Genomic DNA, 26,875 nt, shown 5'->3' with positions numbered 1-26,875 from the left:
AAAAAACCACACATTTAATCCACGTGGGTGTACTACAACTACAAAAAGCATTGGTTTGTTTTCTCATCAGTAAATGCAGACCGGCTCAAACAAACGATTTTTAATCATCATCCTCACTCATCATTTAATGTATCATATGTTCGCCGAATTGACATGAAAGCACTAATACATGTAGTTTCATCCACTTGAGTTTATAACCACAAAAATAATCGATTTGTTTTTATATCACATCCGACGGGAGGAAATTCAGCAGCTCTCACTCCCGATTTGTAATCCTCATGTAATCATCATCTTCACCACGATCATTTATGTTTATGTCGCCGAATTGACATGAAAGCACTGACAAATATGAATATACTGTAGTCAACTTCATTAAAACGTTATCAACGTGCCTAAACTCAGTAATTCACCACTTCTACGCATGACACAACACACTTCGTTCCCGCATTGACGTCACTTCCGGCTTCCCCCAAAACTTCAAAATGAGTGAAGGAATTTCCCCGCGATGTTCGAAATTATTGATATTTAACGAAACGGTATCGCTTTTTCTTTTTTAAACTGACGGTTCGAGATTACTAGTAGCCCAATATTTCATTGCACAACAGTTGTTGGGATGGTGTCACAGGCTCTTTAATGTTGGGGTACTTGTACTATACTTGAGTATTTCTATTTGTTGGTACTTTGTACTTCTACTTCACTTAATTTCAGAGGGAAATGTTGCACTTACTGCTTTTCATTTATAAGACACTTGTATTTACTTTTTACATAAATTAAAGGTGGGGTAGGTAAATTTGAGAAACCGGCTCGAGATACACTTTTTGTTATATCCCATGGAATGCTCTTAACATCCCGATAGCAATGAATGTCTGAAGTGCTTTGACAACAAATCCATAAAAAAATGTAATCTGTGGAAGCTGTAGTAGGCTACTGTTTTTAACACAACCTTTCGTATTCTCCAAAAAATATGCTCCATATTGACGAATTACAACGTCAAAAAAACCTCTTATATGTATTTTCTAATGAAACATAATATATAATATAAGTTCCCATTGGTTTTATTATGAAGGTCCCAACCACGCACTTCCGGTTTCATCCTCGCGGTCCGCCCGTATATGATGATGCTACCCTCCAGTACCTGTTTCCAGATGCTCCGGTAAAGTTGGCTAGTAACCGCTGGAAACGATAAGCAGAAGGAAAAGAGAAGACATAAGCATCACGGAGCGGGGTTTCTGCATGACACGAAGACAGGGTCCCTGAATAGTTCAAGGTAATTGTCATAATGTGGGAAACCACAGCACTGTGTGGACGGAGGGAGAGGCGTGATAACTTCTGCTAACTGTGAGGTTAGCAGCTAACGTCACTGCTACACCACTTTCAGACAGTATCTGAGGATGTGTTGGACAACGTTCATCAACTGTTGTTGATCCAACACGGCATTGACGTTGATGGTGTCAACAATGGTTTTGTTGTTTGCTGGTCTTGTTTACAGGCTAACGCTGCCTTGCATAAGTTTGTAGCTAAAGTCAGATGCATGGATGTATAATAAGATGCAGTAACATACGGCAAAGACAAAAAGGCGGAGCGACGTAAAGTTTGCCCCCGTAGGCTACATTCTTTACATGACAAGCAAATTGTTTCGCAATGCATTGTGGCTTTCCACTGGCGACGCGGGACTTAATTAACATTTTAAACTTTATGCGCATTATGGAGAGATTCACCCGGAAACTCTGTAGTAATTTGACAAACGTGTCGTAAAGAAAAAAGGTCAGGAAGTTTGGGGGTTTTCATAGCCGCAGGGACTAAAAATCAGCCCTGGAATCTCACCCAGCCCATCATAGCAATTAGAACATCTTGGAAAAGTTGATTTAATTTAAGTATTTCTATTCAAAAAGTGAATTATTTTAAATATTCATGATTAAAACCCAAATTCAGTTTCTCAGAAAATTAGAATGTTACACAAGACCAATTTAATAAAGGATTTTAAATCCAGAAATGCTGGCCTTCTGAGAGGCGATCAGCCTGTGGCACTGCTGAGGTGTGATAGAAGCCCAGGGTGATTCTCTATGGCAGGGGTGCCCAACCTTTTTTGAACCGAGAGCTACTTTTAAAGTTGCCAGTCTGCCAAGATCTACCAGTCCAAATAGAGAGGCGTAGCCATTACTGACAGCATACTACCAGGTAAATACACACTTCTACTTGTATAAAACTGACCTTTGTACGATTAATACCTCGTAAAATACTGCAGATCCTTTATCTTACCTCTTTCTAATCTACACACATACAAGTATTTAACTGAAGTTACACAATAGTGTTGTTGATACAGAGTTGGAGTTTATTCACACGTCACATACTACAGTGGGTAATGTTTTCAAGAAACATTGAACAGTGCTGCCACATATGACACAGGGAAAAAAGAAAAGACTCTGAACCCTTTATTTACCATTATATAAAAATAGTAGGGATGCACGATATTGGTTTTTTGAAACCGATAACTTCCTGCTTCTCAAGACCGATACCCGATAATAAAAAAAATGTACGCCACTAATTATTTTAACACATTTTTTTCCTCGGCCGCCCCGTAGTTTCAGAGCGCATCGAGTTTAAAATACCATCTACACGCTGATGCTGACAGCCCCGCTCCTGCCGCCTGCTTGCAGCAGACCACACTTCCACGCTCACTGGCAGGCACCGACTGGCCATCTGGGGGTGTGTGTGTGTGTGTGTGTGTGTGTGTGTGTGTGTGTGTGTGTGTGTGTGTGTGTGCGTGTGTGTGTGTGTGTGTGTGTGTGGCGAGCGAGAGACCTTACGTGCATTGTTGTTGTTAGCATCTGGTGCTAGCTAGCTGCGCTAACGGATATAAGGAGCTGTTTAAATGAAAACAGAGGAGCGACATTTCGCCACAACTGCACCGAGCACTTGACTTTATGCAGGAAGCAGACAGCGGGACATTGTAGGAGAAGTCAGCACACTCAGCTCGGATACATGAACATGATTGCAGCTTCCAGGCAGCTCCGGTTCGAGCATATGCCTTCAGTTGCACATAGCTCCAACGCGCGAGCACACACACACACACACACACACACACACACACACACACACACACACACACACACACACACACACACACACACACACACACACACACACACACACACACACACACACACACACACACACACACACACACACACACACACACACTTTGTATTGTATTATTGTCTTCGTACGCTTCGATGGCGATGTTTCAGGTGACTGATCAGGTTCGAAGTATTAGGGAGCGCTGGATTTGTGAAGAACTCCCCTCTTCCTAAACCACTAATACCACAGTACTGGCAAAACGGGAGGAGCCGAGTGAAAAACAAGCGCCCCTCATCCCAATCCACCCACACCGCAGTATTTTTTCTTTTTTTTACCCAAAAAATATATTGTATATTATCGGGGCTATTAATACTGGTATCGGGTTTATCGGGATGACGTCATAATTCCTAATATCGGACCGATAATTATCGGGCCGATAATTATCGTGCATCCCTAAAAAATAGTGTTGCTACAAAAGTATAAATGAGGCTTACTAATAAGACAACTCAGATCTGAAGCTACACAGGAATCTGCTGCAACAGTGCAATAAAAAAGACAAAATTAATAGAATCAAACCCTTTTTTTGTTGCATTTTAGTAGATTATAAAAATAAATGCCTTTTTAAAATAGGATGCAAGCAACACTAGTTTCTTAACCTGAATTGATAATAGACTATAATCAATTTAAGTTTGCATTCTTATACCATTTTGTACAATAATTATAATGAATAAGTTCAAACAAACTCAAACTTACAGCTGATTAATAACGGTATCTAACTTGAGTTTTTATCATATCAAAAACCTGTTGAAATGCTACTGTTATTTTTATTATGCAACGGCAGCCTCCAGGGGCCTATGCTACGAACCTGGTTCAACCTAACCTGGATATGTTTGAGTTAGCCGGTTGGCCTAATCCAAAACATACGCGCTCTCGCTAAACTGTCCTACGACGCTGGTTATCAAGTGGATCGCTCAAGCCAGCCGTGTCCTATCTAGTTAGGTGCGCGTTCACATGAAAGGGGTGGTATTTGGAGCATTCGACCAATCACAAACATGGAGAAGCGCACTGACAGCGCAGCGTCATACTTCCTGAATGAAAAGTGAACTTTAATACTAGTCAAAAATGAAGAAGTTAAACTTTAAACATCCATGACTTAAACACTTTATCCAGGATAAAAGCCACATAGCTGCACCTGCAAGGTGAATACAGCTGGAAAAAGAAAAAGTGTTTGAATGCGTACATTAACAGGTTTATGATATCACTGCCCCATCTAAAACACGATCTGACTTCAATTACATTTGTCTCGAGTGTTTCGTCAACTTATGTGTTGCTTAAAATAATACTTCTGCATACAGTATGTGACACTGTGAGTGCTGCACGGCCAGATACGGCTCAGCTGACTCAGATCAGGAGATATATGATACATTATGAAGTGATATGCCGCGGCGGACTGTACTTAATGTACTCTGATCCGGTTACTTATGTTGTGGCCGATATTTAAGTAAGCTTTCTTAACGCTAATGTTATAATAGTCAGATTGCTCTGAAGATGGGAGGTGATATTCTATTAATGTTCACGTTCACACAGTCGGTGATTTTTGCCGGCCGTCTTTCCTGCGACGGCAGTTTTTCTGTATTTCCTTTCTCCTGTAATATGACTTGATCGCTTTAAACTCCGCACACTGAGCTCTGATTGGTCAGCAGGCGGTGTTTTCACTGAGTTGAGCTCTTAGCCTGCAACCTAACCTGGTCCCGACCAGGTTAGCTGCTTAGCATATATTACCATGGAGATCTAGCTTGCTAAAAAGAGAACCAGCTTCGGATGACCGGAAAGCCGGAGTTTTCCCTGAATTTAGCCGGCTAAGCGAAAATCCTGCTTCGCAGTATACCCCCCAGGAATGCTTCTTTCACAACTTCGCCGTCTTTGAAAGACTATATTGATAAATTGATTCTGACTCCCAGGTTTATAATTGCTTTGAGAAAAAAGATTATTAATTGACCCCTTTTTAGAAGTGAAGATATAGTCATTGTTCTGGGAATGTCGTTTTCGAGCCTGAGACCTGAAAAACAGGCTCGGGGCTTAAATGGTTAATCATTGAATGCAGGTGTTTACCATCAAACACCTAGCCATGCACTCTGCCTTTACAAACATTTGTGAAATAATGGGTTGCTCACTGAGTCGTGTAAAGCACACCTCCACTTGACTCTGGAGCAGTGGAAACGTGTTCTGTGGAGTGAAGAATCATGCTTCTCCATCTGGCAAGTCTGGGTTTGACAAATGCACATAAACACTCCCCAGAAGAATGGAAGCTGTTATATTAATATATTTATATTTATATATATATATATAAACGTAATATTGTCTTTGAATGGTATGTTGGATATCTGGCAGGATGCCATATGTTCATTCTTCTCTCTATTCAACCAATCACAAGCTTCTCAGCCAGATCTGGAGCAGCCCCTCCCCCAGCTGTATGGCTGTGCCACCCTATCCCTCTCTCCTCCTCTCTTCCTCTCTTCCGCTTGCTTGCTGGCTCGCATATGCACTTCAATTTATTTCCTCATGCGTCTGAGCTAAAGGGAGAACAAAAAGATAGAGGGATTTGAAGAGGAGCCGGATGTATTATTAGCTGAGAATTGTCAGAGGCATACCGTACTATGGAAAAGCAACTGATTTCTTTTTGCCAAAACCCACATGTAAGTGCTCTCATATTTTCTCTATTAACCTTCCCACTCTTCCTTCCTGTATCATTGTCCATCCTTACCTCTATTTTATTTATGTGTATACAGTGTGCGGAAAAAGTACACGTCCCACCGTCTGGGACGTGTTATTTACAATATCGGACAAGTCGATCTTTCAATTGACTTGTCCGGCGGACAAGTGACGTTTTTCGGCCTGATTTATTGACAAATTATTGATACATTCAGTTGACAAAAGGCAGAACTCATTCGCAAATTGTACGTGTCCGCCATTGTTTGTTTAGAAGTGTTAGTTCCGGTTCTGCTTGTCGATTCCTAAGGAAATGCATCTTGCCGTTTTCTGTACAGTTAGACGGGGCGGGCGGGGTGGAAAGTGTAGCACAGTGGCAGGGTTGAGAAGCAAAACTCGGTTCCGAGTAGGAACAAATAACAATTGTCCGGTACCGGGATTAATAAGAGTTGTGAGGACAGGAGGCGAGGCCCCGCGGACTGCAGCTCTCTCTATGCTCCGTATTATGGGGGTTATTCCCTATCTTTATTCAAGAGTGTGGTATTTAAATTTGAGAGCATACTTTATGTATTTATTTCCCTCAAACTCTGTCCTCGCACTCAAATAGTGCCCTCGCACTCAAATAGTGTCTGCTTGCACTTAGATTTGCTCTGCTTGTGCTCAAACTGTACGCTTGCACTCAGATATATTGCTGCTCAGAATTATTCTGTGCGCGCTCGAAACTTTTTCTGCTCTCAGAATTATTCTGTGCGCGCTCGAAACTTTTGTGCAACAATCCTGTCAAAATCCCTCAACTACTAGGAGGCCAGGTGTCCTTGCGGGTGCGGTCGCTTTACTGTTATTACAGCGTCCCGTCAGGGCGGTTACTCTTTGGTTTATAAACTCCAGCCCTCCACGGCTTTATAACATGTACTGCACTTGTTTGATTTACAACTTTTTTGGGGGGGGGAGGAAGCACAGTTAGTATATATATATATATATATATATATATATAATATATCTAAGTGCAAGCAGGCACTATTTGAGTGCGAGGGCACTATTTGAGTGCAAGGACAGAGTTTGAGGGAAATAAATACATAAAGTATGCTCTCAAATTTAAATACCACGCTCTTGAATAAAGATAGGGAATAACCCCCATACCGTATCAGCTGATCACTGCACGGTGCAGCTCAGCGTCTCTCTCTCTCTCTCTCTCCTTGAACTACTCATGTGCAGAGCTGAGGAGAGAATGTAAGCAGGTCCACGAGTTAAACGGTATTTATGATGCGGAAAACTCTGGTTGTGCAATAACCCGGGACCTCTCTCTCTCTCTCTCTCTCTCTCTCTCTCTCTCTCTCTCTCTCTCTCTCTCTCTCTCTCTCTCTCTCTCTCTCTCTCTCTCTCTCTCTCTCGCCATACCAGCGGATCTGCTGCCCGTTTAACAGCCTCATCTTTGTCAAACTTTCTTATGTTCTTTCTCGAACACGTAATGAAGGTTATTAAGCGTTTTAGCTCCTGTGTTGTTAATATTGACCACCATTTCCTTTATGAAGTAAAGCAGCCTCCCTGTCTGTGTCCTCGCGCTGTCCTCACACCCCCGGACCCCCAGACTCGGAGGAGCACACTAGGGATGTCAGTATTGTTTATGAAGCAGGGCATAGAAAGTACATTATTGAAATGAAAATACTATTTATTTACTTTTACAAACAGTGAGCAGCTGGGCAGCTGCAGCATATGTATTGCAGGACATGTGTAAGCGTGCAAGCGTCTTTGAGTTGTAGAAAAGTGCTAGGCTATACATCTAATGTGTCATTATTATTATTATTATTAGGTTATGCCCTATGTGTTGGACATGTGTGGTTGGACTGTGTCTCACAGGCAGGTTGCAGTGTAACATCAGAGGAGACTGGGCCAATTGTACATTCTCAAACTGCACAACTAAACAATGCAGAGATTATTTTTATATAATTGTATTCAATAACCGTAAGAAATTAAACAGTATGAAGTGATTTGTAAATAGGAATACAGATTTGACTTAATGTTTTCATAAATATATTTTTCTCCCAGTTTGTCATGGGACTAATTTACCCTCTCAAAGAACCGGAATCGAGAACCAAAAAATAACCGGAATCGAAAAGCAGAACCGGAATCGTTAAAATCCAAACGATACCCAACCCTATGTGTGATGCAGTAAAATCTTACCGCTCACTTAAGTTAGCGGTGGCATGAAAACCGTGGGAAAATACAATGACGAAGAAGAAGATTCCAGTGGCCCCAATTTTTGTCCATTCTGGACAAGTGAAAAATGTATTCGGACAAGTAAATTGCCAAAATCACTTGTCCATGGACAAGTACTCTCTAAAAACTTTTTCTCACACTGAGTATAATGCCTGTCTTGCTGTCTCTGTTGCTCTGCCATTATTGCCTTTGCTCTCTGCATGCGTCCCTGCCCCCGTACCGTAACATTGGCTGCTGATGCTGTCTTGTGATGCTTGAATAGAAGTCACCGGTGTGCTACATAAGAGTCAGAGTAAAGCATAGTATTTAGTCCCAGAGGTTTTTTTTCACACACCAAGTAAAGGTGCTTTTGTTACATTGAAAACGTCAGTTAAACTGAAATAGCCGGTGGCATTCTTACATTTGCAATTGAAGGTGTGGTAACCTAACAGATCTTAACCTTTTGACCCTTATTTCTGAGGGTTCATGTCTGCTTATTACTGGGATTATTAGCAGAACTAGACAATATTACTTGACAACATAACATTTGCATTCAACCAAGACTATCAACAAAAGTAATGAGCTCACAGAAGTAAAACTTAAGAGCAGTGTGTTCTTTAAGGCATTAATAGAACATCATCAGAAACACCAGCACTGAATATCTTTTCTCATGACTGACTGGAAGAAGAAAAAAGACTAGGTAAATAATATGTATTGTCTATTGTGGTCGGGCTGTAGCTGAGTTAAGTTGTACAATGAGTTTTTATGTAAACGAACGTATACTGGTAAATGCTCCTCAACAAAGGACAATGTTTTGTTAGAAAAGGTTTAGAGGGATCCAGAGAGAAGGTTGAACAAAAAAACAAGGACATTTAATATATAGATTGTCCAGTTTTGAAAAGAGAGCTATGTGCACTGCCAGCTCACCTGCAAATCACCAAAACCATACTGGGCTCCACGGTAGCTAATATTTTGTTTTAAGTACTTTTTCAGTTTATGAGCAGCATGCCACTAAAAACCAGGATGTCTACTTGTGATGTGCCACTGATTGCTTGCTAGCTTTTCTGGGTACATTCTGCGTTTGTTCTCTGGGTCAAATTCAATTTTAACACCATTTCAGTAAGTGATTGAGTGAGTGATTTCACCTGTACATAATGCAAAACATCGTTAAACTGCCAGTGCAATCATTTTAATTATAACACAGCAGGTAATGCCTACTGTTGGGGAAACATTTTCCAAGGTCCATAACTTTGACCTAGTTTATCGGTTCAAATTGTCTGCTGTGCTCTGTGTTTTGTCTCCCTGTTCCTGCCTGTTGGCGTCAGCTGGTAGAGGTGTTATGGTTCTATCTTGTTATGCACAATGTTGATTATTCTCTCTGAACTAGCTAAATACCTGGGTCTGGGGTAGAGTTCTTGAGATTTGACGTGGCAACTCTACGGTGAAGTCAGAACCTCTGGCTCTTGGACTTGTGATGTGAATTCTTCGGCCGAAGCTCCTAATAAACCATCAGTGTTTGACATCAAAGCTCCAGCTCACCCTGTGTCTCCTTCCTGAGTCGGTGACTCCCACTGCATTGCTACAGTTTCCCTTTCACCTACTAGTGCTTTGTGGGGACTTTGCAGTTCATTCTTTTGATCAAGGAAATAATTAAACATGTTTATTTAGGCTCATAATTACACATATTGTGTTTTGTAACTAGTGTAAACTAGTGTTTCAAAGAAAATTCCACAGCTCTTTGAGCAATTAATGTGCTTCAGCTGACTAGCCAAATGAGTAGTAAGGATCTGTAAAATGAAGTTGGCAGTGTACTTTCTAACCTGAAGGATGTTGGTTTGGTAGCACCACCAAGAGGTAACACAAGAAATACTTTACTTTCAAACATGTACAAGGAGAAGGAGGCATTAGCCAAAGAGCAAGAGTAGTGGTAGTGCTCCAGGGAGAAGCTTTAAACTTAAAAAACACTGGGTTACTGTGTTGTGACCTTTTGAGGTTGACACGGAGTGCTTAATTATGTCATGTTGTGTATGGGTGCATTCTTTAACAGCTGCACTCACATGACATATAGGGTCCTTTTAAACAGAGAGGCCTTTTTTTATTTACAGAGTTCAGATGTTCTTTGCTCTTCTTTGATAAAGGGCTTTATTATATTTAAACATAATTGTTATTCTTTCTTTTTGAGTGCCCTAATTTCTAAATGTCGACAAAATTGAGAGCATCAGGGTTTTGTGGTAAGCAACGGGATCAAGCCATGGAAAACATGGTGGGATTTAACATTTGTGCCACAGTGGGAACCCTGTTTTCAATTTTTTTATATATATACTTTATTTGCTTGTTCTGATGTCAATGACCCCTCCATTCCTATTCCCAGAAGTCCAAAGGAGTAAAAAGCAGCTCTGCCAGTGGTTAAATCTAACCTCCGGAGTTGGTCAATTCCAAGCACTCAATCTGCTTTGGAATTTGAGGTCCCTGTGATTCTTCATATTGGCTTGAATGTATTCAGTAACTTTGTATATTTCCTTTAACATGAAGATTGGTTTTGATTAAAATTCAAGATTGAGATTTTAAATGCCAAATGGAGAAACTGTCATAATGCATTCTCGGCAGAAAGTATATCAAAATAAGGGTTCCCTCATGTTAAAGTTTAACATAGTCAAATGTACTTAAGAGGGCCTGTACGAGACTTATCGGGACATGGTTCAAACTATGGCTGCAGGATATATCGTGTCGTGACGATAATCGCGATATTCACATCGCGTGGACGTGCGATTTAAAAATATTAAGTAGGCAAATGAACTCAAACACGTCATGTTACAATTATTTTGCTGCTTGCTACAAAAGGAAAACTTGCGCGGCTCTCATGTCAGGGGTACCTTGAGTGAGTGACATGCAGGCTCTGCATGCACAGCAAACCACAATCAAATCTCCAAAGCAAACGGACCCCGTGATTAAAGGTAAAAACACTGAATAAAGTCGTTTCATGTGTTTCTCCAGGGCAGTTCGGCGCTGCTAACCGAGCTAGCTCAGCTTGTTGCTCTGATAACTTAAATAAATAAAAAACAAAACGGCATTTTCTTCAATTCCTGTATGTTTTCTTCAATTCCTGTATGTTTTCATATCGCAATATATATCGCGGGGGGAGGGGGGAAATCACAATGTCAGTTTTTTCCAATATCGTGCAGCCCTAGTTCAAACTGTTGACGGCTATGAAAAGAGAAGAAATAACAATATTATTTTTGACATGTCATAGTAAGAAAAACACAATTGTGAAAATAAATCCAACCATTGTATATAATCAGTAAAAACTGTTTTAAAAATGTGTGCTGAGAAAAAGGTCTATTAAATGTCTGTGGCTGAAACCAAACTGTCCTTTCAGTTTTGTGTCATATGGGTAACATTATCAGCTAAAATCGTAATCATACCAAAGATTGTTGTAGGTCGTCTACTCAGTGAAACAAGTTGTTAAGATGACGAGGTACTGTAGGCTTCTTGTCGACATAGTCCTGCCCTTTGTGTGTGACCTTCATCTTGACACCCAAAGCACTGTCCCACAGCATGTTTCCCATCTCTAGAAAAAATGTGTCAGCATGTGTTATGTGCGGAAAATGTGAAACATCTTTAGTGTAGTTTTGTTGTGTTTTCCATGCTACAGCATCTGCATATCCGGAAGGCCCAAGTGAGTATAACCTGTGGGTGGGTTTTGTGTTGAAAATAATGGATTTTATTTTGCTTTACAAACTCATTACTGGATCTGACTCCCCCTTTTGTCTTTGTTTTCTAGGAAATATACTATCTGACAATGCAAAGGTGCAGAGAAATGATGGAGAGGAAAAACACAGCAGAAATTAATCAGGTATGGGTTTGTGTCTTTGGCTCCATGTGAAAATGAGAGTTTATTTATAACATTATCCATCACTATACAAAGCCATTATACATACTATTAGAAAAATCTCACTCATCACCGGCTCGCGTTTCAAAACAGGATACATGTATTTATCATCCTTGAGACAACAAGAATGGAAGCAGTCATCACATACAGAGCATATGATACAACCAGTTCCTGAACAGTGTCCTTCACATACAAGAGAGGGTGTTACACAGTCACAAGATGCAGGAATACCGGTTCAAAGCAGTATACGATGTTTTGTTTAGATTAACTAAGGCCAGGGTCCGAAATGATCATGCTTGTCATATGCCGATCTCCATAGAGGCTGAATCATCATGTTAATCGTTGTCATATACTGTAGCTATCATATGCCTGAAAGAGTGTGTCCTGATGATATGTCACTGAAAGAGTACATTTAGTATTTTCCCAACACATAAACATACTAATATTCCTACACTTGCAGAACCCAATAGTGAAATAGTTATTTTGTAGTCATTTGTATTTGAATAATTAAACATTTATTGTAGAGGGAGGGGTTTGTTTCTATTCAAAACAACTAATGCCATGTGTGTGTTGTGTAGTGTAAGAGGAAGGTGAGGGTGTGCGTAGCAACATGCAACCGAGCGGACTACTCCAAGCTGGCCCCCATCATGTTTGGGATCAAAAACAACCCTGAGGAGTTTGAACTGGAGGTTGTAGTCCTGGGCTCTCATCTCATCGATGATTACGGGTATGACAAACTGCCACAATGGCTTCCTACTAAATATGCTTACTTTTGACGTCCGGAAACAGAACAAGTGTGTATATTCCTTTAATGGAATGCAGTAGCCAACATAACAATCCATAATATCCCACATGTCTTGTGATTTACTCAGGTTTTTCCTTAATTTGTCCTTCCCTATCTCCCGCTCCGCAGAAACACTTTCCGTATGATCGAGCAGGACGACTTTGACATCGGCTCCAAGCTTCACACCATAGTGAGAGGAGAGGATGAGGCAGCCATGGTGGAGAGTGTCGGGCTGGCACTTGTGAAGCTCCCCGATGTGCTACAGAGGCTGAGCCCTGACATCCTGGTCATCCATGGCGACCGCTTTGACGCGCTGGCCCTTGCAACCGCTGCGGCGCTGATGAACATTAGGATACTTCACGTGGAGGGAGGAGAGGTGAGGAGGCAGGGCTTCGCGGAAATAAAAGAGAAGTTTAACTTTAAATAATCTAGTAATGTATATTATTTTTGTTGCACGAGACACAGTCATTTTATAATTCAGTAATACTCTTTGTTACCTATCTAAAAGTACAGAATACAACCATAGATTCATAGAACTAATTAAATTAATCACAAATCGATACTTTTTGCTTTGTTTACAATCTTTTATCCCATGTTTCTTTGTGACATTTGTGTGTGCAAAGCTGTATTAATTGTTCCCAAATGACAAACTACATCTCTGTCTTCCCTTTGTTTGCCTAGGTGAGTGGTACAATTGATGACTCAATTCGTCACGCCATCACTAAACTGGCCCATTACCACGCCTGCTGCACACGCAGGGCAGAGCAGCACCTCATTGCCATGTGTGAGGACCACTCTCGCATCCTGCTGGCTGGCTGCCCTTCCTACGATAAGCTGCTGTCAAATAATCACAGAGACGACTACATGGATATCATCAGGAGCTGGCTCGGTACGTGGCGATACGGTCATGGGAAGGAAATATAATAATTGACATTTAGAGTATGTTTGAATGTCATGTGTGGGGTGTTAATTCATTTTGCAGGGGACAAGGTGCAGGAGTCAGACTACATAGTGGCTCTGCAGCACCCGGTTACCACTGACATCCAGAACTCCATTAAGATCTACGGGCTGATGCTGGACGCCCTGATATCGTTCAACAAAAAGACCCTCATCCTCTTCCCTAACATTGATGCCGGTTAGTTCCACCCACTTGTTATTTTATGTTTTCTTCTATTTGTGACTGTATTATGAAATGATTCAAGCGTGCTTGGATTGGAGATTGTTTCCCTCTTTCAAATGTTATTAAATAAATGACCCGCATCTTTCTGTGTAAACAGGAAGTAAAGAGATGGTGCGTGTGATGCGAAAGAAGGGCATTGAGCAGCACCCTAACTTCAAGGCGGTGAAGCACATTCCCTTCGACCATTTCATCCAGTTGGTGAGCCACGCCGGCTGCATGATCGGGAACAGCAGCTGCGGGGTACGAGAGGCAGGGGCCTTCGGCACGCCGGTCATTAACCTGGGATCAAGGCAAACTGGCAGAGAAACAGGTATGCATAATAAAAAACAAGATCATAGTTAGCTGCTGAAACTGCCATGACTATGGTCCTCATTTTCTCCCTGACAGAGGAAGGTCAAGGTTGCGGTCGAATTGTCAGTTTAGCTTAGGAACCTTCCTAACGGAGGGAAATGACCCGGAAGTACCTCAGCCATGATAAGAGCCGTTCGAATTCTCTAGATGATAGGAAAGGAGGTTTGAAACTTCTTACTTATAACCTCCTTTAGCTTAGGAAACACTGGACCTTCCTTTACGAAAGGAAAGGAGAACATGCTGTCCCACAATACCATGCAACATTTACCGTGACACAACATTCGGCCATTCACGGAAACAACCGATTATGACCGAGAAACACGTATCATGAAAGTTACGGTGCTTATTAGGGGTGTAACGGTTCACAAACATTTCGGTTCGGTACGTACCTCGGTTTTTACGTCACGGTTCGGTTCGGTACGTTTTCGGTACAGCAGAACAAATTATCACAAAACATAACATATTTTTTTTTAATTATTATTGAACTGTGAATAATGTATTCACTCAAATAAATACAAAATAAAATAAACATTAAGGTGCAGCATTTCGATGAACTGAAATAATCTGTATTTGAACTTTACTGTACTAGTACTCACAAAACATAAAATATTAGTTTTGGGTTTTTAATTATTATTAAACTATGAATATTCACTCAAATAAATATAAAATATAATAAAATAAACATTAAGGTGCAGCTTTTCGATGAACTGAAATAATCTGTATTTGAACTTTACTCTACTAGTACCTAAGCAGCCAGTTTGACATTAGGACTTGCTTGTCATTGTATTTTCATGTTTTTTTAAAGAAAGATGAACTTGTCCACATGGCTGCCGAAAGGGCAGATCTGCTGGCACTAGCAATGTCTCCTGCTGTGGAGAACACACCCTCTCGGATGACATTTTGTCAGTTATTGTTGTTCTGAATAAGATAAAGATAAGATAAAAGATAAAGCTTTATTGTCTCCCTTAGGAGAAATTTGTCTTGGGCATCGAGATAATACACATAAAACATTCAGGTCAATCAGTCATAGATGCAGAACAGAGATCACATATCACATGGTAAAGAAACAAACAAGAAACATACAGGTACAGCACTTTCCCTATTGCACATACCCCTATTGCACATACATAATCAAATTGCACTTTCCCTATTGTATTCATACATAATCAAATATTGCACTTTTCCCTATTGTATTCATATACAAATCAATATTGCACTTTCCCTATTGCACCTATGCATAGTGTCCGTCAAATTGCACATATCCCTATTGTGTCCATACCTATGTATTTACACATAATGCACTTCCCCTATTTAACCTTCTCGATTGCACAAACTACACTGTAAACATTGCACCTCCCAACAACTCCTAACACAGCATAATCACAATTGTTTCTGACTGTTCAGCAGCTTGATTGACAGCGGAACAAAGGAAAACTTATACCTGTTCAATCTATAGTTTGGTAATCTATACCTTCTGCCCGAGCTCGGGCAGCAACTCAAACTCTCTATACAGGATGTGTTTGGGGTCGCATGTGATTTTACGGCCTTGCTTTCTCACCATCTCCTCAAATATCTCCTGAAGAGAGGATGGTGGAAGCATGCCAATTATTTTTCCAGCCCTTTTTATCAAGCTCTGGAGTTGTGATTTAGATTTAACTGACAAGTTACCAAACCATGTTGTGATGCCATAACGGATAATAGATTTAATTGCTGCCCTGTAGAACATTAACATGATGCATGTATCCACTCCATGAACCCTGATCCTACGCAGAAAATGCAGGCGCTGGCTTATCTTTGAGCATACCTGATCCACCTGATGGGCCCAGCCTAACTGAGCTTCAAAATAAATCCCCAAATATTTAAAACGTGAAACCTGCTCAACTCCCTCCCTGTTGATAAGGACGGGGCTGTGATCACCTACTGACTTGGGGTCAAAGATCATTTCCTTTGTTTTTTTAACATTTAACACCAGGTTGTGCGCCTCACACCACTTCACGACCTCTTCAATTTCAAGTTTATAAATAGAAATGTCTGAGTCTCTAGTCAGTAGACTTAGTATGTGTCATCAGAAAACTTTATGATGTGGTTGTGTGTGTGCTGACTCCTACACTCATTTGTGTAGAGTGAGGAGAGCTAACGCAGCCTTGTGGTGCCCCTGTGCTTATGACCTGTGTGTCAGAGAGGGTCGAGTTTACTTTCACCTGCTGCTGTCTTTCAGTTAGGAAGGAGTGATACCATCTGTTTAAAGGTGGGGTAGGTAAGTTTGAGAAACCGGCTCGAGATACACTTTTTGTTATATTCCATGGAATGCTCTTAACATCCCGATAGCAATGAATATCTGATGTGCTTTGACAAAACATCCATAAAAAATGTCATCTGTGGAAGCCGTGGCGCTGTAAAAAGCACCAATCATCTGAGCCGGCCCGGCTAAAGTAACTGGATGGCCTACCTGCCTGTCAGCCTTCCATCTGTGCACAAACTTATCTCGTGCCCTCATTGGTCGTGTGCGCGTTCGTGTGTGTTGGAGGAGGGGCTCTGTAAGGAAGTGGCAGATTTTCTCCGGTTGTGTATTTTCAAATTGTAGCGCACTCGAGCTGGTTTCTCCAAAATGACCTACCCCACCTTTAAGTAAGGGTTCACATCCATCTGTTTGAGCTGTTTTAACATAATTTGGGGAAGAATAGTATTAAAAGCTGAGCTAAAGTCCATGAACATTAATTTAGCATAAGCTAAAGGATTTTCCAGGTGTTTTAGAATAAAGTGAGTTGTAGAGGTCAGAGCATCATCTGTACCTCTACCGTCGCTATACGCAAACTGGTAGGGGTCCAAGAGGTGTTGCATAATTCGTTCTAGTGACTTCATAACTATTCAAAGCCACTGGTCTGAAGTCGTTGTTGTCACGTGGGCATGTTTTTTTTGCAACTGGTATGATGACAGCTTTCTTCCATATTTGAGGGATGCTTCCCGAGTCAGCACAGAGCTGGAATAATGGACTCCAGGCAGGGGTGAGCTCATCTGCAAACGTGTTCAGCAGGAGTGCCGAAATACCGTCTGGCCCACTGGCCTTCTTAGTATGCAGTTGTTTGAAAACCCTGGCCACAGCACTATCATCAATTATTATTCTGCTATTGTGTATTGGGTCACAGGCTAAAGAGGTTGACAAGCGATATTTCTTCGTCGGATACACTGTTTTTTATCCGATGAGATGTAGTCTTTATTGTTTGGATATATCCTAATGGTCTTTTTTGGCACAACAGTATCGACACAAAAATGAATGTAGTCTGTGATGGTCTCAGCGATGGTATCGGTGTCATTGTCCTGGTAGAATACAGGAAGCAGCCACTTAGCTTTTATTTATGCTCATCAAAATGTAGAAAATGTAGAAAATATAAGAAGGTTGTAGCAGTTGTGGAAGAGAAACATGCTGCTCAAGTATTATCAGTGACCCAAATAAAAGCACTATTGGATCTGCCTCAGCTCTTTACAACTCTGTTGATAACAACTCACTCTCCCATAGGTGAGAATGTTCTTCATGTCAGAGATGCCGACACTCAAGATAAGATCTACCATGCTTTGGAGCTGCAGTTTGGAAAGAGATACCCCTGGTAGGACCAATGTCTATATGTCTGTCTCACTAGGTCTTTGTTTCCTTTTTAACATTTTGCTGGATATTCTAAAGGGCAACTACATCAAACTAACATTTAAAGTTGGAGTAACAACCATTTTTCATCCCACTCCTGTCAGACTGTTTTAATGTATATCTTTTTTTATTTACTTAGCCCCGACACAACGATCCAAAAATCACCTGTCTTGCAGATGTTCCTAATTAGCCCACTTTCTCTAACCAACACACAGGGTCAATTTGGGTCATATGAGAGTAAACTGTGCAAACCACGCCATGCTGACAGAAAGAAATTGTCTACTTCACCATTAATAACTGTGGAATAACCATTTCACTGGGTTTACACTTTTCAGGTCATAAAATGTGACTTTTCTTTTACCGCAGCTGTTATAAGTAGAAAGATATGAACACAGGTGCATTTCTGTTTCCCTTCAGCTCCAAGATTTACGGTGATGGCAATGCAGTTCCTCGTATTCTCAAGTTTTTACGGACCATTGACTTAAATGAGCCCCTCCAGAAGACTTTCTGTTTTCCTTCGGTGAAAGAATGCATTTCCCAGGACATCGATCACATCCTGGAGACCCAGAGCGCTCTGGCTGTAGACCTGGGTGGGACCAACCTCAGGGTGGCCATCATCGGGATGAGGGTAAGCTGCAAGTCAACCTTAACATAGCATTTTCTACATTTTGATGAGTTTAAATTATTTATCATGATGGTAGGTGTCACTGCTCATGGAGATACTGTATGTGTCTCTCTGGCCTTATGGAGGTCTTTTCAAAATTATGTTAAAAAAACAGTTATGATCCAAAATAAAAACATGAAACCTAAAAAGGTAGAAGATGTTGCTACGGTATACAATATTTATACACACTAATTCTTACAGATGCTGGGTCCTTACTGTGATTAAATGTTACCTTATTTTTTCTATCGGCTATAAAGCCTGCTCTTCTTCATTCATCTTTTTGCATCACAACTCTTTCCCTCCCCCCTCTCTGTCCAGGGTAAGATTGTAAAGAAGTACACTCAGCCCAATCCAAAGACCTTCGAGGCCAGGATGCAGCTCATGTTGAAGATGTGTGTAGATGCCACGCGGGATGCAGTCAGCTTAAACTGTAGAATACTCGGTGTTGGTATGGAAAAAACGCTCACTCACATTCAGAAATGAAAATCTGCTTGGATGCTGACAAAAACATTATAGAACCATCATTAAATTCTCTTATAAACGTTTTACATTTTAGGAGTGTCCACTGGCGGGCGTGTAAACCCACAAGAAGGCGTGGTGCTGCACTCCACAAAGCTGATCCAGGAGTGGTCCTCAGTCGACCTGAGGACACCGCTCTCTGACGCCCTGCACCTGCCTGTGTGGGTGGACAATGACGGCAACTGTGCTGCGTTGGCGGAGAAGAAATTTGGTCACGGAAAGGGTGTGGAGAACTTCGTCACCGTCATCACAGGAACAGGTCAGGATGTTTTCATTTGTTCCAACGTCTGGTGATTCATATCAGTTCATACGGGGTAAGTATAAATAACCATGTTCATTGAAATGAGTAGTTATCATTTCATTTTATTTATTTTTAAATAACAACTGTATTTTGGAAGAAAGGGGCATTATCAGTTTCTAAATGTTCCTGCAGTTGACATCATTTTTTAATTAAATTAAATCATTGTACATTTTCACATTGCATCAAATTGCAAATCCAAAATGTAGCTTTATTTGCTGTAGAATATGAAAAAGTAGAAATGCAACTAGATTGTGGCAATATATATGTTTAATCAATCAATCAATCAATCAATCAATCAATCAATCAATCAATCAATCAATCAATCAATCAATCAATCAATCAATGTTTATTTATATAGCCCAATATCACAAATGTTACATTTGTCTCAGTGGTCTTCACAGTGTGTACAGAATATCAGTATGACAATACGACACCCTCTGTCCTTAGACCCTCACATCGTACAAGGAAAAACTTCTGGAGAAAACCCACAGTTTAAAGGGAAAAATGGGAGAAACCTCAGGGAGAGCAGCAGAGGAGGGATCCCTCTCCCAGGACGGACAGACGTGCAATAGATGCCGTGTGTAAATATATACAAAAATGTACTATATGCTTATACTGGACAAAGTAACTAGGTAAACACTGAAATATTCAGAAATATAAAGAAATTCAGACGAAGGCATTTAAAAACAGTCATTAAAAAGAAAAGATAATAAAATAAACATTACAAGAAAAAATAAATTAACTTTTTGTACATGAAAAGTACATGAATAAAAAGTTACAGTGCAGTTTAAGATATGAATAGTTCACACAGAAGTTCCACTTTACTGATGCCTTTCTTTAAGGTTTCTCCGAACATGAGCTATGTACGCTTGTACTGTATGGCACATACAGTACGTCCCGAGCAGCATACACAGAGAAAACCAGCCAGGACAAAGTCCCCAGACACTGATTCCCTGGGGTTACTAGCCCCAAATGTTCATTAACCAAAAACGAAACACAACCGCTCAGTTTCAATTAAAAGCAGCGACAAAAAGATAAGTCTTCAGCCTGGATTTAAAAGTAGTAAGAGTTGCAGCGGAACTGCGGGTTTCTGGGAGTTTGTTCCAGATATTTGGAGCATAATAACTGAACGCTGCTTTACCATGTTTAGTTCTGACTCTGGGGACAGAAAGCTGAAGAAAAAAGCTTTTGAAAACCAGGATGAGTCTGCTAGGAGAGACATACAGAGAGATAGTATAAGACAAATACAGTTGGACAAGTATAGCTATAAGGAGAAGTTGGAGGCAGCTCTGGCCTCTGGTAATCCCAGAGAAGCATGGCAGGGAATTAAAAACATGACGAATGCTCCACATAAGGGCAGGGGAAAACCGTCTCCTGTCTTGATCAGTGGTGAGGGAAGGGAGACGGCAAATCATTTGAACACCTTCTTCTGCCGGTTTGAGAGTAGCAACAGTATAGAGGCTGACAATGTCATTCCCCTCCATCCTCCCCTCTAGTATGACTATTGAGAAGTCAGAAGTAGGGCTGTACCCGAATATTCGTTCGTTGGAGTACTATTCGGGTTTCAATTTCGTTATTTGGATATTCGTTTTGTTTGTTTTTTCCCCGTTTTTTTTCCAAATTGAATTTATTGAAATCTCCAATATGAACGTAAGAGCTTGTGCCTCTTTGGGGGGTGCTAACACTTAACCATAAACGTTATCGTTTACTTTCTCCGTCTTTATATGTAGATATTACTTTTCTCCGTTAATGTCCGTCACGTTGTTTCCAAAGCAACAACAACTTCCTGTCAACAGCGCTACCTCTCCTTCAAAATAAAAGCATGTTCATAAATAGGAAACCAAGCCAAATTACACTTAAGACATATACAACTGAAAGTAACAAACACAATGCGATATCCTTTTCAATTTCAAATAACACCAATTGGGTTACATTAACAAATAACTATAAAACAACAATACTGTAGGATAATAAAATGAATGCCGTGAATACACCGAAATACACGTGTTGAAGCGGTTCGCTGCTGATTACTACTGTCTTATCCTCTCTTTTGTTTATTTTATATACCAACTCCTGCATTAGCACTTTTCCCAATAGGCACTTTATTAAGTATGCAGATAATACGGCCCTGGTCAGCCTCCTATTTGATGAGGAAGAGGAGCATGGGCCTGTCCTTGACTTCTTTATTAACTGGTGTGAGAATTCAAACCTGCTTCTAAACACCTCAAAAACAAAAGAGATGGAAATTGATTTTAGAATAGCACAGTCGCCCAACCCTACTCTTTTAAATAGCGAGCCCATTCAATGTCATACTGAGTACAAATATCTTGGTGTCGTGCTTGACCACAAGCTCAGATGGGATGTTTGGTCTGAGAAGATAAATGCCAAGTCTCAACAAAGAATGTTTTTTTTTTACGTAAATGATTGTCTTTTAATGTCGGCAACAGAATGGTTAAGATGTTTTATCATGCTTTTATTGAAAGTGTGCTCTCCTTCGGCATTATATGCTGGTTCAGCAAAGCCACTGAGGCACAGAAAAAGTCAGTCAGGAGGGCCATAACATTGTCCAGTAAATTGACAGGAATCTCATTTGCTAATATAGAATGCTTATACAAGGACAGAGTTTTAAAATTGGCACACAATATTGTGAGTGACCTGAGGCACCCACTTGCCTCTTATTTTGAACTGTTGCCATCCGGGCGTAGATATCGTGCCCCTCTGTTCAAAAAGAACAGATCTAGGCTGTCTTTCGTCCCACAAGCCATCAAACTCCTGAATCAATGATGGCTAGGACACACTGTTTACCCAGCTGGTCTGGCCCTGTGCCCCCTATTTCGCAAATGAGGGCCTATAGGCGCCTTGTCATGTCTGCCGATATCTGGTTTTCTTATGTCTGTTTGTTTTAATCTGTGTCTATGTTGTTATCAGTGACGTATTGTCTTATCTTTTTAAATGCCTTTGTGATGTGCTGCAACCCATTTTCCCCTCGGGGACAAATAAACGAATACTACTAGGACTTGGTGCCAACCCTCTGTATCTGCTCATCAAACTCCAGGGGGGTGGGCGAGGGTGAGCGGAGAGTAGAGACAGCTGGGGTGTGAAGGAAGAGTATCCTCAAAGGTGTTGACAGGGGGGGTGAATGGCGTTGGACACTCCTCCATTTGTGTCATAGGTCTCCCATAATCAGAACATTCCTCAGGCGGGTGCATTGATACTTCTTCAAGGTTTTCTGAGCGATTTGTTGTGTCTTTCTCTTGTTTTGAGCTGACAGTTTCCAACAAACATTTAAAGTCTTCTTTCAGCACTTCTGACTCTTGTTTCACAACATAATTTGTTCCAATGTGCAGTACCACATTCTTCACATTCTTCACAGTCGGATGTTCAGCCCCAATATGCAGGATCTTCTCAGCCAAGTCAGAGACCTGATTTCAGGTGTTCATGCACCTTATCATATGGCATCTGTCAATAAATGTTCAAACTAAATGAATTATCTCCTGATTGAAACATCATGTGTTGAAATAAACAACTGCAATTCAAAATAAAAAGTGAATTGCCTAATATTTTTGTTGTGGAATCAATTAATTTCTTTCTTTAAAGGCAAAAACATGAAAAAGCTAAGAAAAAAAACTATTGAATACAATATATTTGGAGCATCTTAATTTATAAATGGTTGTCAACTTAAAAACATGTGTTTACAATGATGGTAATTAAGTACATACAACTTAAAATTCCTTTTAAATCATACGGTAATACAAGCCGGAACAACTTAATTTTTGGAGTAATCAACTTAAAAACTTGTGTTTATGCTACCAATTAATAAGTAAGTGGTAATTAAAAACACCTCTGATTGTAGAGGAAAAGCCTTCCCCCCCCCTAACTCAAATAACTTTGTTGCTTTAAGACAATTTCATTAGAAGTTGTCTTAACTCAATAAACATCGATGCAAACTGTTGCCTTGATTTTCTTTGTTGAGCCAAGGCATTTATTTTTAGAGTGTAGTCCATTCACTTCCACGTTAACTTCCAACCGTTGCATTTTCATTTCCAACACTGCCATCTTCTGTAGAAGTTTGTGGAAGTCATCTGTAGAGAACGGAGGCATTTTGCTGCTAACTAGCTACATAGCATGCAGTACCAGGCGTTTAGCTGTTGCTAGGCCACGCTACTGTAGGAGTGAGGTCATTGTAAAAATATTGAAATATGGCTGAAACCCTTCATCTATTTACGAAGAATAACTGTCCCAGTGATAGGTTAATGTCCAGGAGCCACTGCTCGAAGTTATCAGAAAAGAAAAATAGGAAAATCAGCATGAAAAAGTAAGCAGAGGCCAGAGCAAGCAGAAAAGTGTCTGCACTGTAAGAAGCAGGAAGAATGGAATCAATAATTCACCATTTTTGATTAGGGAATTTGCCAACTGTAGCAAAAGAGTTACGGAACATTTGTCCAACATAAAATAGATCTATCAAGGCATGTATTGTTCTTAAGTTGAGTGCCTAAGTCATAATAAACAAGGAACTTGCTACTAAATGTGATGTGACATTATCAAAACTGTGCGCCCCGTACATGAAGTAAATTGTGAACATTAAAGGCGTATTTTAAAATACTGATGAGCTTATTGCATTCTGCTACCAAGGGAGTAAATATATTGTCCGTGTGTGTAGGTATTGGTGGAGGCATCATCCAAAACAACGAGCTGATTCACGGCACTACCTTCTGCGCTGCCGAGCTGGGCCACATCATAGTTTCATTAGAGGGACCAGAGTGTTCCTGTGGCAGTAGAGGATGCATCGAGGCCTACGCGTCGGGCAACGCTCTGCAGAGAGAGGCCAAAAGGCTACATGACGGTGAGTGTTTGTTTTTGTGCATGGATAGCTTTAAGAAATGTGCCGGGACTCCATACTGCCCAGAAGAGTAGCTGAGAAACCTGTTTCCTGTAAACCTGAAAGGACAGCTCACCAATACAAATTGCATGTAGTCATAAATATTAGTTGCTTGATGGAATTAAAGTCATTTTTTGATACAGATACATGATGCTACAATCTAGGATCCGAAATATTTGTTAAGTTAATTAAATGTAATAAGTTTACATTCATACATATGACCTGTGTGTTGGTGTGTCTCTCAGAGGACCTGCTGAAGGTGGAGGGGCTGAATATAAAGCAAGCGGAGCCGATCACTGCTATCCACCTCATCAATGCAGCCAGACTGGGGAATAACAGCGCTGACGCTGTTCTGAACAAAGGTCAGAGCACAAACCAGCAATATACAGGAATTTCAAATGCTTTACATTGTTGAGTAAACGTAAATCACTCACTTATATATCACATTTAATAAAAGCTGCTATTAAAACAAAAGACAAATCTAATTTCTATCTGTCTTCCTCCCGTCTCCAGCCTGCACAGCTTTAGGCATGGGCATCGTGAACATCCTCCACATAGTGAACCCCACGCTGGTGATTCTATCTGGAGTTTTGGCCTCTTACTACCATGCCCCGGTGCAGCGCGTCGTTTCCGAGAGAGCGCTCCAATCTGCCCAGAACATCAAGGTCCTCACATCAGAGCTAGAGGAACCTGCTTTACTTGGAGCAGCTAGCATGGTGTTAGACTATACGACCAGGAGATTACTTTGAAGGATATGGTCCTAATTTACCAAGGATCGCAACCAACAGGAGGACTGCAAAACTGAAAGAAATTCATGAACTGCCTTGATGAAATTTTACCTGCAAAAATAGAAATTCTCGAGTCTGTGAAAAAAATAACTTCACAATCAGCCTAGATGTTGGCCAAATCAGTCTTGATACGTCATGTGTTAAAGTACATCTATTGCACCAACCAGAAACTCCTTTTGTATCTACATAGGCAAGGTTAAATGAAGGGGCTTTTCTTTTTAGCAATCAAGCATCAGCTTTTTGGTAAACAGCAAAGTCATCTTCAATACAGAATTACCCATTCTGGGAAAGACTCGTACTGTGAAGTGGGTAGATGGAAAAGTCTGTCATTATAGAAAGCGTGTATCAGATGTGACCAAAATATTGCTGAAACATTCTCCTGCAGCTTCCTCTCAATTCTCCTTGATTGCTTGCCATCTCACGTTTTTTATGAATCGGTTGGAGTTTTCACTTTAAATATGTTCGGTATTTAAGAGAAGGGTTGCAGTCAAGTTGATATGTTACATTGCCATGTTTTATTACATATTATCATTTTGGGGAAATCAAGTATTTAAAGTGGATGAGCTTGAAGGTTTACAGGTTAAGAAATGGTTAATGAAAAATTGGTTGGAATAATGTAATAAACTTAGGTATCAACTGCTATAAAAGCTGCTACAGAATGATATTTCCTGAATCAGGTGAAGTTTTATATACTTTTCATGATCACTGACCTAATGAAGATTTTCACAGATTTTGAAGTTTTCCATGCCTTTTTAGAAGATAATATATTTTATTGCAAAAATGTTTGCGTTTGTATGTTACAACATACTGTGTTGTGCATTACATGCTGATTTAAATGTTTTTGTAATTTTCTTTGAGTTAATGCCCAAACAAAAGTACTATTTAAGTGAAGAAAGCAAGGTAGACATTGTTGTGTTGTTCAAATCCTGTGAAACCTGTCAAATCCTTTTTCAGAAGCACAATATGAGTGATCTCTGAAGCGATTTACATTTTGATTTCTACACAGAAAAAAGGCTACATTTAAACATGTTTTGTGGTAAATAATAAAATAAAAAAAAGCCAAATAAGAGTAATGCATTTTACATTTTTAAGGAAGGTATCGTTTAAAATAATGACAAGACTAGATTTGTGATGTATGGGCAATAATAATAATAATAATACATTTTATTTATATAGCGCTTTTCCTGGTTCTCAAAGCACTTTGCAAGCAAGTAAAGAAAAATAACAATGAATATGATTATCTGGTGGGCCAGTAAAGCAATTGATGCTAAAAAACAGTGCTTTACCTTTTAAAAGTTACTTAAACATTGCTCAATGTTCTATCATATGAGTCTCCTGGATATAAACTTAACACAAAAAGTAAGGACATTTGTGTTTGATTATTTCTTTGTTGTAACAATGCTTCTTGGCAATGAATCTTATATCAATCAATCAATCAATGTTTATTTATATAGCCCAATATCACAAATGTTACATTTGTCTCAGTGGTCTTCACAGTGTGTACAGAATATCAGTATGACAATACGACACCCTCTGTCCTTAGACCCTCACATCATACAAGGAAAAACTTCCGAAGAAAACCCACAGTTTAAAGGGAAAAATGGGAGAAACCTCAGGGAGAGCAACAGAGGAGGGATCCCTCTCCCAGGACGGACAGACGTGCAATAGATGCCGTGTGTAAATTGAAAAGATAATACATTTGCAACATAGGTAGTCCAAATGTTTGGAAATGCATGTGTGTATAATAGGAAGATGAAACCACGAGGATGCCAACAATCCTGTGGGAGCCATCAGGGAAGTATTATGATGAGTCAGGCAGGACCGCAGAGACAGGTTCAGCCACAACTCGAAATCCAGGACTCAGGATTATACCGTTGGAAAGCCTGTTAAGTTACCT

General features: G+C 40.3%; 1 protein-coding gene and 1 long non-coding RNA gene across 5 annotated transcripts in view; one reads left to right on the top strand and one right to left on the bottom strand.

Annotated features, from left to right (window-relative positions):
* Nucleotides 1-26,875, bottom strand: part of LOC139434510 (uncharacterized) — a 385,392-nt gene that overhangs the window by 23,330 nt on the left and 335,187 nt on the right. The window lies entirely within an intron of this gene.
* Nucleotides 1,101-26,316, top strand: gne (glucosamine (UDP-N-acetyl)-2-epimerase/N-acetylmannosamine kinase). Of its 4 annotated transcripts, none has more exons than XM_034075765.1 (15): nucleotides 1,101-1,267; nucleotides 11,636-11,659; nucleotides 11,765-11,836; nucleotides 12,451-12,599; nucleotides 12,786-13,032; nucleotides 13,338-13,545; nucleotides 13,639-13,791; nucleotides 13,934-14,146; nucleotides 17,705-17,792; nucleotides 18,245-18,455; nucleotides 18,810-18,939; nucleotides 19,048-19,269; nucleotides 23,972-24,154; nucleotides 24,436-24,552; nucleotides 24,704-26,316. In XM_034075765.1, the coding sequence occupies exons 3-15, from the start codon at nucleotides 11,783-11,785 to the stop codon at nucleotides 24,937-24,939; spliced, it is 2,211 nt and encodes a 736-aa protein (XP_033931656.1). In that variant the 5' UTR covers nucleotides 1,101-1,267; nucleotides 11,636-11,659; nucleotides 11,765-11,782; the 3' UTR covers nucleotides 24,940-26,316. The 4 variants fall into 4 exon arrangements, with proteins under 4 accessions (XP_033931656.1, XP_033931568.1, XP_033931440.1 ...); XM_034075549.2 differs by lacking the exon at nucleotides 1,101-1,267 and adding an exon at nucleotides 5,587-5,774; XM_034075677.1 differs by lacking the exon at nucleotides 11,636-11,659.

This window comes from Pseudochaenichthys georgianus, chromosome 1, assembly GCF_902827115.2.
Source record: "Pseudochaenichthys georgianus chromosome 1, fPseGeo1.2, whole genome shotgun sequence".
In the NCBI taxonomy this organism is placed as follows: domain Eukaryota; kingdom Metazoa; phylum Chordata; class Actinopteri; order Perciformes; family Channichthyidae; genus Pseudochaenichthys; species Pseudochaenichthys georgianus.
This window is presented reverse-complemented; position numbering and strand designations above follow the sequence as displayed.